General features: G+C 36.8%; 1 protein-coding gene across 4 annotated transcripts in view; it reads right to left on the bottom strand.

The window, feature by feature from the left end:
* Positions 1–6,067: 6,067 nt before the first annotated feature.
* The window catches only part of epha4a (eph receptor A4a), a 33,937-nt gene continuing 25,809 nt past the window's right edge, over positions 6,068–14,195 (bottom strand). The window contains exons 12-18 of one of the 4 annotated variants that reach the window (XR_006926200.1): positions 11,670–11,731; positions 11,344–11,553; positions 11,019–11,168; positions 10,687–10,880; positions 10,250–10,408; positions 7,897–8,739; positions 6,068–6,847 (exon numbers count right to left, since the gene is read on the bottom strand). Coding sequence is in view for 2 of the 4 variants with exons in the window: in XM_046852111.1 (XP_046708067.1) it covers positions 8,625–8,739; positions 10,250–10,408; positions 10,687–10,880; positions 11,019–11,195; positions 11,344–11,553; positions 11,670–11,731 (917 nt within the window). In the remaining 2 variants the exon portion in view is untranslated. Of the gene's footprint in view, positions 6,848–7,829; positions 8,740–10,245; positions 10,409–10,686; positions 10,881–11,018; positions 11,196–11,343; positions 11,554–11,669; positions 11,732–14,195 lie in introns of those variants that run through there. The other 3 variants (XR_006926199.1, XM_046852111.1, XM_046852112.1) reach the window with 3 other exon arrangements.

A 14,195-nucleotide genomic window follows, 5' to 3' on the forward strand; every position in this document is an offset into this window, starting at 1 on the left:
TCTTGAGACTTCTTCAGATAGTTGAGGGTTCTTAATCCAGATTGTAGAACGTTCTAGATTTCAATTTCAATGTTTTGTTAATAAAAAAAAAAATTGTATTACATTTTGAGAAAAGACAAAACAATGGAGAGAAATATATATATATATTAAGTAAAAATTGAGTAAATAAGGAAGAAAGGAAGGAACAAAAGAACACCGAAAGAAAGAAAGAAAGAAAGAAAGAAAGAAAGAAAGAAAGAAAGAAAGAAAGAAAGAAAGAAAACCAAATGAAGGACGAAAGGACACCAAATAAAAGAAGGAAGAGAGGAAGGAATGAAGAAGGAATGAGAGAAATAAAGAAGCAAGAATGGCAATAAAAAGAACGAAATAAAGAATAGAATAAACACCAAAGAAAGAAAGAAGTATACAAGGAGAATGCCAAAAGAAAGAAAGAAAGAAAGAAAGAAAGAAAGAAAGAAAGAAAGAAAGAAAGAAAGAAAGAAAGAAGTATACAAGGAGAATGCCAAAAGAAAGAAAGAAAGAAAGAAAGAAAGAAAGAAAGAAAGAAAGAAAGAAAGAAAGAAAGAAAGAAAGAAAGAAAGAAAGAAAGAAAGAACACCAAATGAAGGACGAAAGGACACCAAATAAAAGAAGGAAGAGAGGAAGGAATGAAGAAGGAATGAGAGAAATAAAGAAGCAAGAATGGCAATAAAAAGAACGAAATAAAGAATAGAATAAACACCAAAGAAAGAAAGAAAGAACAGAATGAACAGCAACAAAAATTAACCAACTGAATAAACAATGTGGAAAGAAAGAAAGAAAGAAAGAAAGAAAGAAAGAAAGAAAGAAAGAAAGAAAGAAAGAAAGAAAGAACAGAATAAACAGCAACAAAAATTAACCAACTGAATAAACAATGCAAAAGAAAGAAAGAAATAATAAACAAGAAAGAAAGAATTAATGAATTAATGAATGAAAGAGAGAAAGAACAGAATGAACAGCCACAAAAATGAACCAAATGAATACACAATGCTGAAAGAAAGAGAGAAAGAAAGATAGAACACCAAATGAAAGAATAGAATAAACACCAAAGAAAGAATAAATGAATGAATGAATAAAAAGAATTAACAACACCAAAAAGGAGAAAAGAACGAGAGAAAGAACAACACTTAAAAGAGAAAAAAACTGTTTCAGCTAGTCAGAGCTCTCAAACAGCCTCTGTAGTAAACTGCACAGGTTTAAATATATTCATGTGGATTTAATATTTGTTGTTTTTTTTTATTCCACAATAACTGACAGAGGAGAAGAAATGGATTTGGACACAGGGAGATTAACGAGGACATTTACAAGACGGACTTTTCCAGAAAAGCTGGAAATCGTGAGGAAATGTCAACAAAATAGTTCAAATCAGCTGTTAAGCTTTTACATGCACCATTTATATTTTTTTTACTGTAGAATTTGCACAAAAATACAATTTACATTTATTTTAAATGCCCAGAAAAAAAATGCAATGCATACAGATTTTTTTTTTTAATAAATGGAGTAAATTTGTACGAGGTTAATATTGATGCTTCTGCTAGAGATGTATGCAGGAGGTGCAGTTGTGGCTACAGTGAAAGGAGACTTGTTGAATTGTGTTCATTGGGTTTCTTGCTTTAGTAATGCCATTCAATCTCACTGTATGAGATTCCTGTCTCTCTGTTCTCTATAATATTGATGGTTTCTATAGCTGTGGTGTTATAAAGATGATATTGAGGTGGATTGACTAAAGTAGGCCATAACCTCATTGCTCCATGTGGCCTTGTTTCCGCCCTCAAATTGCTGTACTATCCTACTGTGATCACCTGTTTCGTGTTTGTCTTTTTTTTTTATATCCTTTCGCGTCCTTTTCTGTTATAGTACCAAAGTCTCATCCCAGATATTCCAGAGCCTTTATCTTCTCGATTTCCTCACTTTGGACCCCCAGGTATTAAATTCTTGACTTATGAATATGGATTACGCGTATGATTACTCCGTCTGACTCCAGCTGCGAAAGTCTGGATGTGATTCCTGGATTTGCTCAGCATCCTGCTTGAGTTATCATAAATTATGTTATAGGGATCAGAGCATAAATATGAACGTGGATTTACAGCCCAAACTGTCATAAATACATTCATTCATTAATATATTCAACATCTTTTGACCAATCAGAATCGAGGATTTGACAGTGCGTTATATAACGATATTCTATTATGTAATAAATTTCATAGCTTTTTTCTTTTTTGTGGACTGTGTAATATTATACTCCCATACACACTCTTTTATCTCAACATTTCTTTCTCTCTCTCTCTCTCTCTCTCTCTCTCTCTTTCCCTCTTTTACACATTCTCGGCTTATCCCTGCCTCATTAACTACCCGCTAATTTCGAGCGTATTTCCTGAGTTAAACTTCTTCTCACTTTTTTTTTTTCTTCTTCCCTTCCTCTTCTCACTTCCTGTCAGCGTTGTGCCCAAACACATGCATAATGCATGCATCTCTCATTAGGGTGATTGTGGCAAGAAAAAAAAAAACAAAAAAACATCGCCAGCCTTGCAGTAGGGTCTTTCTCCTATTGCGTAAATTGCGTTTTCTAGAGCTTTTTTTTTTTCTCGTTTATTTATCAAAGGCCTCTCACACAATCAGCCATCATGGCAGGCTGTGGGGAAACAGATGTTTACTGATTAAACGTGCCAGGGTGGCTGTATTACGACCCATTCAGCGCGAAGAAAAGCACAGGAAAAGCTGAGGGGGAGGGAATGAAAGAAAAAAGCTGACGAAAGGCAGACCAGCAATGTCGTTTGATTGTCACAATTGTTCTTTAGGGGCGAGAATCGGCCCTCTTTTTTTTTCTTTCAAAATTAATGTAGTACTTCTTCTCGCCAAACCGCTTCTATGAGCACTTTCGTCTAGTGGGAGTCGGAGATGAAGGAATCTGAAAGGATGTCTCAGGAAAAAAAAAAATGGGATTGGAAAAATTCGGTGTACTAAGAAAAGCTTGGGAAGCCTGAAAAATAAATTAATTCCACAATTTCACAAAGTAATAAAGACCTTTGAATGTCCAAATATATCATAGCTATATATCAATATGGTAAATTGAGATTAGCATCCAATCAAATTCTAAAATTTTATTTATACTGTAAAAAAAAAAAAAACCCACATAAAAGATCGGTCCAGGCTGCATTGTTGTTTAATAAAATGTTTCAATAAATGAAGGTGAAGATGCATATAATATAAAGTCTATTCTTTTTTGTTGTACCTCCCGAGAAGGTATACTGAGGTAGGTTTTAACTCAACATTACTGACGCTAACTAAACTAGCCTGTTTTCATTGCTTCTGGCAGGTTTGATTAGAATTAATTCTAGATATTAACAAATTAGCTAGACAGGAAGTTCAATTCAAGTTAATATCTAGCTAGAAATATTGAGAAGGTACAAGGAAAAATTGGCATTTTAACGGTACAAGCCAATATCACAAAATAAGTTTTTGATATGTATAAAAAATAAATAAAGATTAAACAACGAACAAACAAAGAACTGAAGAAAATGACGTCAAAGAAAGAATGAAACCATGACAGAAAGAAAGAAGGAAAGAAAGAATAGAAAAAATGGAATAAACACCACAGAATGAAAGAACTGAAGAAAAAACACCAAAGAATAAAAGCAAGAAAGGAAGAATTGAATTAAAACAAAAGAAAGAATCAATAAAAATTTTTGATTATATGAAAGTTAATTGAAGATTAGCCTGTTAAGATAAATTAAATTGAAAAATCTTGACAATTCTGATTATGCGTTAAAAAAGCTCAACAACATAGCTAGCCTGATAAATCAGACCAGACTGCTGTGTTGTTCAATAAAATAATTCTAAGTGTGAAGGTAAAAACTAAAAATAGGTCAGTTTTGACTAAAATAAATGAGATGTCTTTTTTACCCCTCTAGAATGTATTTTGAGATAAGTTTTACCTCACTATTAACTGGCTTTAACTAAACTAGCCTGTTTTTATCGCTACTGGCAAGTTTGCTTAGCATTGATTCTAGTTGCTAACAGTAAATAGCTAGACAGGGAGTTTTATTCAAGCTAATATCTAGCTAGAAATATAGTAAAAATGCAGGGTAATTCGCCATTATATCCTGCGCAGTTCCCATTCGGCATAATACTTTTTGTTTTCTTTGCTAATGCCAGGTTTAATTTGTATACATTTTAATAATTAATAGAAATTAGCTAGGCAGGGAATCCATTTTGAGGTAGTAATATATATATCTAGGAAATATTTAAAAAATGCTGGAAAAATTCATCATAACCGTACAAGGATATACAACATGATATGATATGTTTTGATGTGCGAACTGACTGCGGTGTTCTTCAATATGTTTAATTTTGCAAAAGTTAAGCAAAGACTTGTGTAAAATTAGATGTTTTTTTTTTTCTTTTGGATGTTTAAACTCGAAAACAAGATATGAACAAAGCATGTTCACTTGGGTTTTGTTAATTTTTATAAACTAGCCTGTTTTTATTGCTACTGGAAGGTTAGATTAGCATCGATTGTAGTTGCTAACAGTAATTAACTAGACAGGGAGGTCAATTCAAGCTAACCTAGTTAGAAATATTGTAAACGTGAAGTATAATTCTGCACTATAACCCTATGTCATTTATACTTTTTGCTACACCAAATTAAAAAGAGAGAGTATATGTATAAGAAAGAATGAACAACTCCAAAAAAAGACGAAATAAAAGCTGAAAAACAACACCAATGAAAGAATCAATAAAAAGTTTTAATTATGTGATAACTAAATAAAGATTTTAACCATTTTAACCCTGTTTTCTCTGCTAATACCAGGTTAGCATCCTTTTTTTTTACTTTAACCATACATAACATCAATTTGAAAAAATGTTTTGAGGAAAAATTTCCTTACAGTACATGACCTGCTTATATTTCACTAAATTAATGTATTTCTTTGCTAATTCGTGGTTAGATTAGCATAGTTCTAGTAGCTATTAGTACCCATAGCTATTTTTTGTGCTAGTATATAGTAATATTCTATATTATATCAGTTGTTTACATGACGTTTACTTCTGATTCATTCGTTATAAAACTACATAGTACGTTAGCATACATGAAGCAATCGGTGCCAGAGCAGCTAGCATAGATGCTATAAAACTTAATGTATTGCATTAAATACAGCAAAAAAATAAAAAGTCATACTTGGCAATCAGTCATTTATTTTTCTATTTTACAATTTACAAACTAGATAAAAAAAAAAGACCATAAATAAATGAAATGTACCTAAATTCATTTAAAAAAACAACAACAATGGCATTATATAGAGAGGACGTTGTTAATCTACACAACTAGATTAACTGGGCGAAAATAATAATATTAAAAAAAAAGAAAGAAAAAATTAAACAACAAATCACGATTTGTTAGTTTGATTCCCCCAAAATTCAACTACATTGAAGAAACTTGGCACAATACATTCTCGAGCTCTCCAACTCCTCTACATTGCTTGCATATTTTCCAATCAGGTGGTCAAAGTGTGGAAATAAAAATGGAAAAAATTCATTACATTTGGGAAAAATTTGCAAACAAACAAAAGATCGCTGGCTTTTTTTTTTTCATGGAAAACACGTGAGGTCGAGTTTTTTTCCTCCTCACAGAGTTCCTGCAAGTGCAGAATCCCTCGAGTCGGCATTTAGCTTAGCATCGTTCCCAATCTCAAAGTTCTGATCTCCAGAGAATTCCAGAGAATTCCAGTGACTTTCTTCTGGGTAAGAGACTTGAAAACGTGGTGGTTTTTGTCGGTTTAAATGTGTAAACAAACAAACAAAAAAATGCAGTTTGTCAAGTTTTCCCTTCTTTTTTTTTTTTACCCTCACAGGTAGTTCACGGAGTCTCCGATATAATAATACTTTTTGATATGTGATCAGACTGCGGTGTGGAAAAAAAACAAAAATAAGTGAAGGAAGGAAAAAAGAAAGAAAGAATGAAACAGAAAAAAAAACAACACCAAATAAAGAAACAAGGAAATGAAAAACTGTAAAAAAAAAAAAAAAAAAAAAAGGACAAAAATAATTGAGAAAGAATTAATTAAACCAACCACAGACAGAAAGAAAAAAATGAAAGAAAGAAAGAACGCAAGAAAGGAAGAACAGAATAAACAACACCAAAAAGTACCAAATAAAGTTTCTCAGACAAACAAACAAAAGATCGTTGGCTTTTTAATGAAAAACACGACCGAGTTTTCCCTTTTTTTTTTTCTCACAGGTTCACGAATATGTTCAACAACAGAAGATGAAGCAAAAGAAGAATCTTGTGGGAAAAGAGACTGAAAAAACTGTTGGTTCTGTCTGTTTAATTGTGTAAATAAACAAACAAACAAACAAAGTAACAAAAAAAAAAAACGGCTTGCAAATGGTTCGGTTTTCTTTTCGGGCAACTTAGCGTACTCTCCATTTTAGTCTTGAAGTGTGTGTTTCTCAGAGCAAGTGGTATCCTTGAGAAGGGATGAAACACAAAAAAGACAAAAACAAAGCAACAAACAAAGAACAACAACAAAAAAAACACTCTGACACACTTGTAGTTGAAGTAGAGTGCATCCAGCTAAGCAGCTAGCATGTGTTCTGTTGCTGGTATACATTCAGTCGCTAGGACAAATTGCAGACAAAACAAGTCTCTCTCTCTCTCTCTCTCTCTGTCTATCTCTTGGGAAATGTGCAAATGATCCATATCCTCTCCTCAACTTGTCCTTATTCGTATCTGGAAGATTTTCTGCCTCGACAGGATTCTGGCCGAGGTCGAGGGGTTGTGAATAAATTCATGCTCCTGCAGTAGGTCCCAAACGGAAACGCCGAGGTGATCCTACAGAGATGGGAGGAAAAGGAAAAAAAAGTCAAGCTAAAGCAAGTAATACGAACGCTCGAGGCATTTTCATTACTCACAACACAATGACTAGCTTTAGCGCTTGCTAGTAATCCTCAGAGAGCACCTAGCTGAAATACAGTAGCTGCCGTTTTGTTTTGTTTTTTCGCTTCGTTGCTCAAGAGAAAGATGATTTCGTTTTTCCGGGTTTTTTTTCAATCCTATTGAATAATACAAACCTTTTTTTATTCTTTTTTATAATCCCACCATTGAGATTTGTATAAATAATGAAAGAATGAAACAAGTAAATAAAAGCTGAATAAACACAAAATGTACAAAAGCGAGAAAGAATAAAACAAACAGTCCACAGATAGGAAGAAAAAAAGAGCAAGAAAGGCAAGAAAGAAAGGCAAGAAAGAAAGAAAGAAAGAAAGAAAGAAAGAAATACCACCATGAACAGAAAAAAAAAGGAAAAAAAAGAAAAAAAAACAGACAGATAGACAGACAGACACAGATAGATTTATTTTTTCCATTCTTTCTTTTTTCCGATTTTTCCTTTTCCTTATTTTTCAATCCTATTCAATAATAATAATAATAATGAAAAAAAAATTATAAATCCCATCATTGACAATTGTATAAATAATGAAAGAACGAAATAAGTAAATAAAAACAAAAAAAACACCAAACAATCAAAAGCAAGAAAGAATTAAATAAACAATCCACAGATAGGAAGAAAAAAAAGGCAAGAAAGTAAGAATGAATCAAACAAAAGAAAGAAAGAAAGAAAGAACACCACAAACAGAAAAATAAAAATAATAAAAAATAAATAAATATTAAAAAAATGAAAGATAGATAAAATTTCTTTTTTCCATTTTTTTCCATTTATTCTTTTTCTTTTTTTTCCCAACCCTATTGAATAACACACTTCATCATTTCTCAAAAAAAAAAAAAAAAGAAAAAAGTATAAAAATAAACCCCACCATTGAGAACTGTATAAATAACTTTGGAGGAAATAGAGCAGATCTTCTATACAACACAATGGTGCTTACCTTAGTTCCTTTTAGCTTTCCAGTAAGTAGGAATTTCACAGCCTGCCAGGGTTCGAGAGAGAGAAAGAGTGGGGAAAAAAAAAAAAAAAGATAAAAAAAAAAAACCTGCAGAGAGAGAAACTAAAAGAACGTGAGTGAGATCTCAGCTCGAGCGCGATGTTCTCAAATCTGTTGCACGAGTTGCCAGCCAAGTGGACAGCCAAATATTCCATTTCCGAAGAGGTGGAGAAGTCTTCACGTGGAGCCAGAAATCCCAGAATTGCAAAAAAAAAAAAAAATAGAGCTTCAGGATTTTTTTTCCTCCCATCCCAAAAGCCACAAGTTTATTCAAATCGTCAGGTCTGAACGACGAGATGGTGAAGTGGAAAAAAGAGCTACTTATTTACATTTTTACATACGTACAAAGGGGAAAAAAGAGCATGCCCCTCAAAGCTCCGTCCTGTCGCAAAAAAAAAAAAAAAAAAAAACAACGACCGAGAACTGGAAGCGAAAAAAAAAAAAGAAACAATGAAATTCCTCTGATCGGAAAAGGTGATCCGGGGAGAACAACGAAAAGTGCCGCCAGCTGTACGTCCTTGTTTTTTCTTTTTCTGAGTGTCTTCGGATTTGTTTTTTTTAAAGTGCGTAAAATGAGGATGATGTAAACAAAAAACGAAATGAAAAAAAACAAAAACAAACAAGGATGGATGGAAGAAAAGGAAAAGTAGAAGTTTATTTTTCTATTCCGATCAGACGGGAACCATCCTGTCTTGTATCTGCTGCATCTGGGACAGCATTCCCTGCGCGCTGCTGAGGATCTTGTCCTGGTGTGCGGTCGTCGAGATGCCTATCCTTGTCATGTCTCTGTCGGAGAACAAAATATAGATGAGAAGAACGTTTAGGGAGAAAAAAAAGGGTTTTATAAAAAATAAATCAACCCTGGCACTTGTGTGTGTGTGTGTGTGTGTGTGTGTGTGTGTGTTCCTTGAGAAGTTCCACAGCTGACACTAATATTTGGCACTGTTTCAACTTCCATTCATTCAATTCAATGTATTTGTATAGAATGATTATACAATCCACGTTGTCACAATGCGGCTGTAAAGAAATCCGGATGGAGATTTATATTTAGATCCCGATGAGAAAGCCGGAGCCGACTGGGGTGGGAGCGAGGAAAAGCTCCCTTTAACGTCAAAATCTAGCTTGATTCCAAATTAGCTAGCTACGTTTACTAGGTTACGTTAGCGCCAAGTAAAACGAAATCAACTCAACAAGATAAGCAAGTCAATTCACATAGTACCGCCTTTACCGAGCAATGCCTGCTTCTCTGTTTTACGCAGCTGTTTTTTAGGCTAGCTAGTCAATTCTCAACTGGCTAGCTATGTGAAATCGTTTTTATGCAGAACTTGTGACCTAAAGTGAATTTCAATTCCACAAACGAAGCAGGTCACTGCACGAAGGTAGGCCTTTACGTAGGAAAAGTGTTTCATCGATATATCCGAGCGATGCTTGATTCTCTGTTTATACACTCATGCTAGTTAGTAAATTGCCTAGCAAAGGTCATTCGGTTTTGCCCTTCTTTCTTGCATTAGCTAGCTGATTTTAAATTAGCTAGCTACCTTGTTTGCACTGGCGCTAAGAAGATTTTGTTTAACGTATGGTAAGCGAAAAGCAGGATCACTTCCGGTCCTGCACATATGTAGGCCTTTATGTAGGAAAAGTGTTTTATCGATATGCTTGCTGTTTACGCACTTATTTTTCATGGTAGCTAGTCGATTTTAAATTAGCTAGCTGTGTAAATTAGGTATTACGCACGAGGCCCCGCAGTGGCAGACAAAATTTAATTGCTAGATATAAAAAACTTTTACATAGAAGTTTGCAGTTTTTAGACACTATGACAAAGTAATGACTCCCCTCGTTTTCATTTCTCGGTTTATGTAACACCCATGAAATCACCATGGTGTGGCAACGCATTTCTTTCCAATGGTAGCTAGGCGATTTTAAATCAGCTGGCTTTGTTAATTAGGTTGTACTTGATTTGGGGGGGGAAAGTAAATAAGATGTTTGGTTGTTTTTCCATTCAATCAGAATCCCTTGTTGTTAGCGACCCTCATAGCGGCTGGTAGTCAAGAACAACTTATTTGTTCTCTACGAGGATTATTTGTTGAACTTGCCTGATGTTTGCTGAAGAGTGCTGTGAGAAACTGAATGCTGAAGATATTTTCCGCAGGTTATTGGAGTATTCGAGTAGGAAGCGGCAGCATTTGAAGGCGAGAGCGTGGACTCATTAATCATACTATCGCACCAACTGCCACTCACGAGCGACATATCAACTAGCCTGGATGTGGGCCTCGGTGCCAAAATCTCCGTGACTTACTCTTGCGTCATGTGCACTACCGCCTCTGGGGTGGTATAGCCGGCGGCGGTGAAGTTGTCACGGTAACGCTCCATGTTGATGGCCGTTAACCAGTCAGACACGGTGCCCAGGGGAGAGGAGAATTCTGGACTGTTCGGTTCTAAAAGGGTGGTGTTAGGTCTGCAAAAAAAAGATAAAGAGAGAGAAAGACTTGTGTTATTTAGCTGCTTAAGAACTTGCCAATTTACGGCTAAGCATTAAGAGTTACAGGTTCACTGAGGGACATAAAGGTTTATAACTGCACTCAACAGTCCTTAATCACTACGACAGAGCTGTTAATATAAGAAGATTTTATATTTATTATAATGTACAGTAACATAAATAGAAAATAACCAGGGATTTGTTTAATGTTTTCTTCAAAGAACCATAGCAAAACCTTGTACTAATAGGAAGTATACCTTGCTATTTCCCCTCCAGTCCTCTTTAGCGTATTGGGATTGCGGATTAATTTGTCCAACATGTTTACGATCTGGCTAAATTTGGGTCTCTCGGCTCGCTCTTTTTGCCAGCAGTCCAGCATCAGCTGGTGTAAAGAAATGGGACAATCCATTGGCGGAGGAAGCCTGTATCCTTCTTCAATGGCTTTTATGACCTGAAAACGAAAGAAGAAATGGGGGAGGTTGAGAAAACTAAAAAAGCTGAGAACACCAAGAAAATTAAAGGTCACAAACTGGCGTCCTTTCGCAATCTCTGAATCAGCATGCCCTCGAAAAAAGGTCTAGCCACTCACATCCTGGTTGCTCATGTCCCAATATGGCCTCTCGCCGTACGACATGACCTCCCACATGACAATCCCGTAGCTCCACACGTCGCTCGCTGAAGTGAACTTTCTGTACGCGATGGCCTCGGGGGCTGTCCAGCGAATGGGGATTTTTCCACCCTGCGATTGATAGGTTCCCATTATTTCCTTTCAAGAGACACAACACACCAAGCGACGAGGTTAATCACACATGCCCACTCACACACACACACACACTATGGGTTAGTAGCATAGGAATCGACAGCTTAGCGAGCGCAAAGTTGCTAAACATTTTCAAAAGCTCCACAGAACGTACTCGTGTCGTATACGCGGCGTCCGGATCTTCCTCCAGGACCCGAGACATGCCAAAATCGGACACTTTACACACAAGGTTGCTGTTGACTAAAATGTTCCTGGCGGCTAAGTCGCGGTGGACGTAGCTCATGTCTGAGAGATACTTCATTCCCGAAGCAATTCCTCGCAGGATTCCGACTAGCTGGATGACCGTGAAGCGGCCATCATTTTTCTGCGAAGAGGGTCGGGGGAAATTGTAAAACGTCAAAATTTTAAGCATTTTTTTCGAAAATAATAATAGTTTTTAGAAATAATGTTAGAAATATCAGCGTCATATCTTGGACTCACCCTGAGGAAGGCATCGAGGGAGCCATTTTCCATGTACTCTGTGATGATCATTACAGGTTTGCCTACGAAATGAAAAAGGTACGTTCGTTTAATAGACTGGCCAGTTTCGCCTCCTTTGGCAAAACGCGAATGGATGAAGCTTTGACTGGTGGCGATGCTACATAACGATGCAGCATTACTTCTTCAAAATGCTAATGGTACATCATGTTAAGAAAATTCATTGATTTAGCAAATTGTCTCCACTAGCCTACATTAGCAAAATGCTAATGTGTAAAGCTTTGATTGTGACCATTAATATGGGTATATGTGTTAATTATAGCAAAAGATGCAACATACTGTGACTTTTCTTAAAAAAAAAAAAAGGTGAATAAAATCTAATACGATTCGGTTAGCAGTTTGTCTTCGCTAGCCTTGAGCGCCACGCTAAGCCAGCGGAGCCGGCGTTTGAAACCAGCACAAACTACATTTTGATGTTAATACAAAGCTGCTGCAGCTGTAATACATCTTTCTCCCCACGCTCCTGACCCCTCTTCCTTTTCTCTTTCTTCGGCTGCCGCTTTCTTTTGCTAGTGCTACCTCGTAACTAGCAATCAGCGAACCCATCTGCTCAACAAACACTATGTTGTCTCAGCCAAAGGCTCCACAGAGGCTGCCTCGTGAATGGTAATCATCTCTGCCACGCATAGACAAAAACTGCAGAAGAGAGAAACTAATCAAAAACCTTGAGCAACAGAGAAGGGGGAAAAAAAACACCCTGTGCACAATAAGCAGTTTTTCATTGTTTCGTTAGCCGTCTGGTTGCGTAACGATCTCAGGCGCTACTGGAAATAGAGAGAAAATGCCGGTTTCGAAAGAACAAAAGTGCTCGTGTGTCGCTCAGAAAGTTTGTTGTGGCTTTGTCTGGTGCGCTTTGAGTGACACTTCCCAATCAAGAGCCTTCGTTTCTCACACTTACTCGGCATTGGTGTTATTTTCCCCTGCTTTTCTCACTGCGTGTTTGTTTATTGAATGCATCTATCGCTGAGGCCCGATTGGACCTCCGTTGCCGAATTACACCAATCCCTCCCTCCCTCCCTCCCACTACTGCCTTTTCACCGAGATGTAGAACAGCGGCGATGATGGCTTCACAATGGATGACAATCACACACACACATGGGCTCTCCACCTATGAGAAATCATTATGGTGTAAAAGCTGTGGCTTCATTATGCAAATGCAATCTCGCACTGCCGCGTTTAGCGCCAACGTGTTGCCATCTCTGAATGCCTCCTTTAGGGATGGTTGGCATCTCCTGCTTTCCCCCTCTCTCTCTCGCATGCACTCCGTACATCTGAAGCTCGGGGGGCATTCGGGTACTTATTTATTCAGGACACTCACAGTATCATAAGTGATTTAACACATTTAATTGGCCCTGTTGGAGATGGAAGGACCACCATTATTCGGCGGCAGTAACAATCAGCTTGAGCCCTCTTTAGTTGGGCCACGGTTTTTACAAGGCCTTGTACCGCCATTAATAAAACCAACAGCTCTCACAAGGTCGACTAGCCCTGGAGTTAAAAGGGACGCTATTGAGGCAGAAGGCTAGCTACGCTCTTGGCAGTGTCTCCTATCATGCTAATAATACTCAAAGGAGTTACCATGTTGAAGCCAACAAGACAAACCTAACCCTTGTTAAGATACATGACACTTTAAGAGGAACAAATGCAGACCTGTTTATTCAATCCCAATTTATCAATCAGCCAATCATCAAGCAGCAGTGCAAGCCATAAAATCAAGCAGATACAAGCCAAGAACTATATTTTTCCAAGTTCCTTCATATTCAGCACATTCTAAACTAGATCTACCATGGCCTCTTTGGTGCTTCAAACCAGCCTGGCCATTTTCCTCTGACCTCAGAGTTTCCTTGGTTGCTAATTGCATATAGGAGCCAACATTATGTCTGTCAAGAACTGTCAAATCACATGCACCAGATTGGTCCATGGAATCTTGTTACTGGGTTTGCCAATAATTGGAAAATCTGAGTATCAGGGTGGCCTTCCTCAAAGTTCAATGCATCCTGAGATGCTTTTCTGCTCGGCAAGGTGGTATATGAGCATAGGAAATGTTACGCTTTGTCACTAAGATTTGGTCACTAGTGATTGTGACTTCGGTAGTGTGAACGTCACCGTTTTTTATGATTAAAACAGCCGAAATATCTCAATACCCGTGATTTGAACACCTTTATATCATTTCTTACGAATCCGAGCAGCTCAGTATGAGTTATGGCAGAAAACAGATGTCAAAATCCGCTACTTAATTCGCTTATACAGGCAGATACTTTCAATCAACACAGTAATGCTAAAAGTTGCGATCTGATACCTGCCCGACTGCCAAGATTCCGGGGCTGGCAAAAAAGCAGCCACTGGAAAGACCAGCTTGATTTTCATCAAGGTGGAAAAAAAACAGGAGTATGTAATGCAGAATGCCTTCTTTTTTTTTTTTATTTAAGCCAGGCGCCAAATGGTGATTATGATGCACTGGGTGATTTG

Source organism: Silurus meridionalis, chromosome 6, assembly GCF_014805685.1.
Source record: "Silurus meridionalis isolate SWU-2019-XX chromosome 6, ASM1480568v1, whole genome shotgun sequence".
NCBI lineage: Eukaryota > Metazoa > Chordata > Actinopteri > Siluriformes > Siluridae > Silurus > Silurus meridionalis.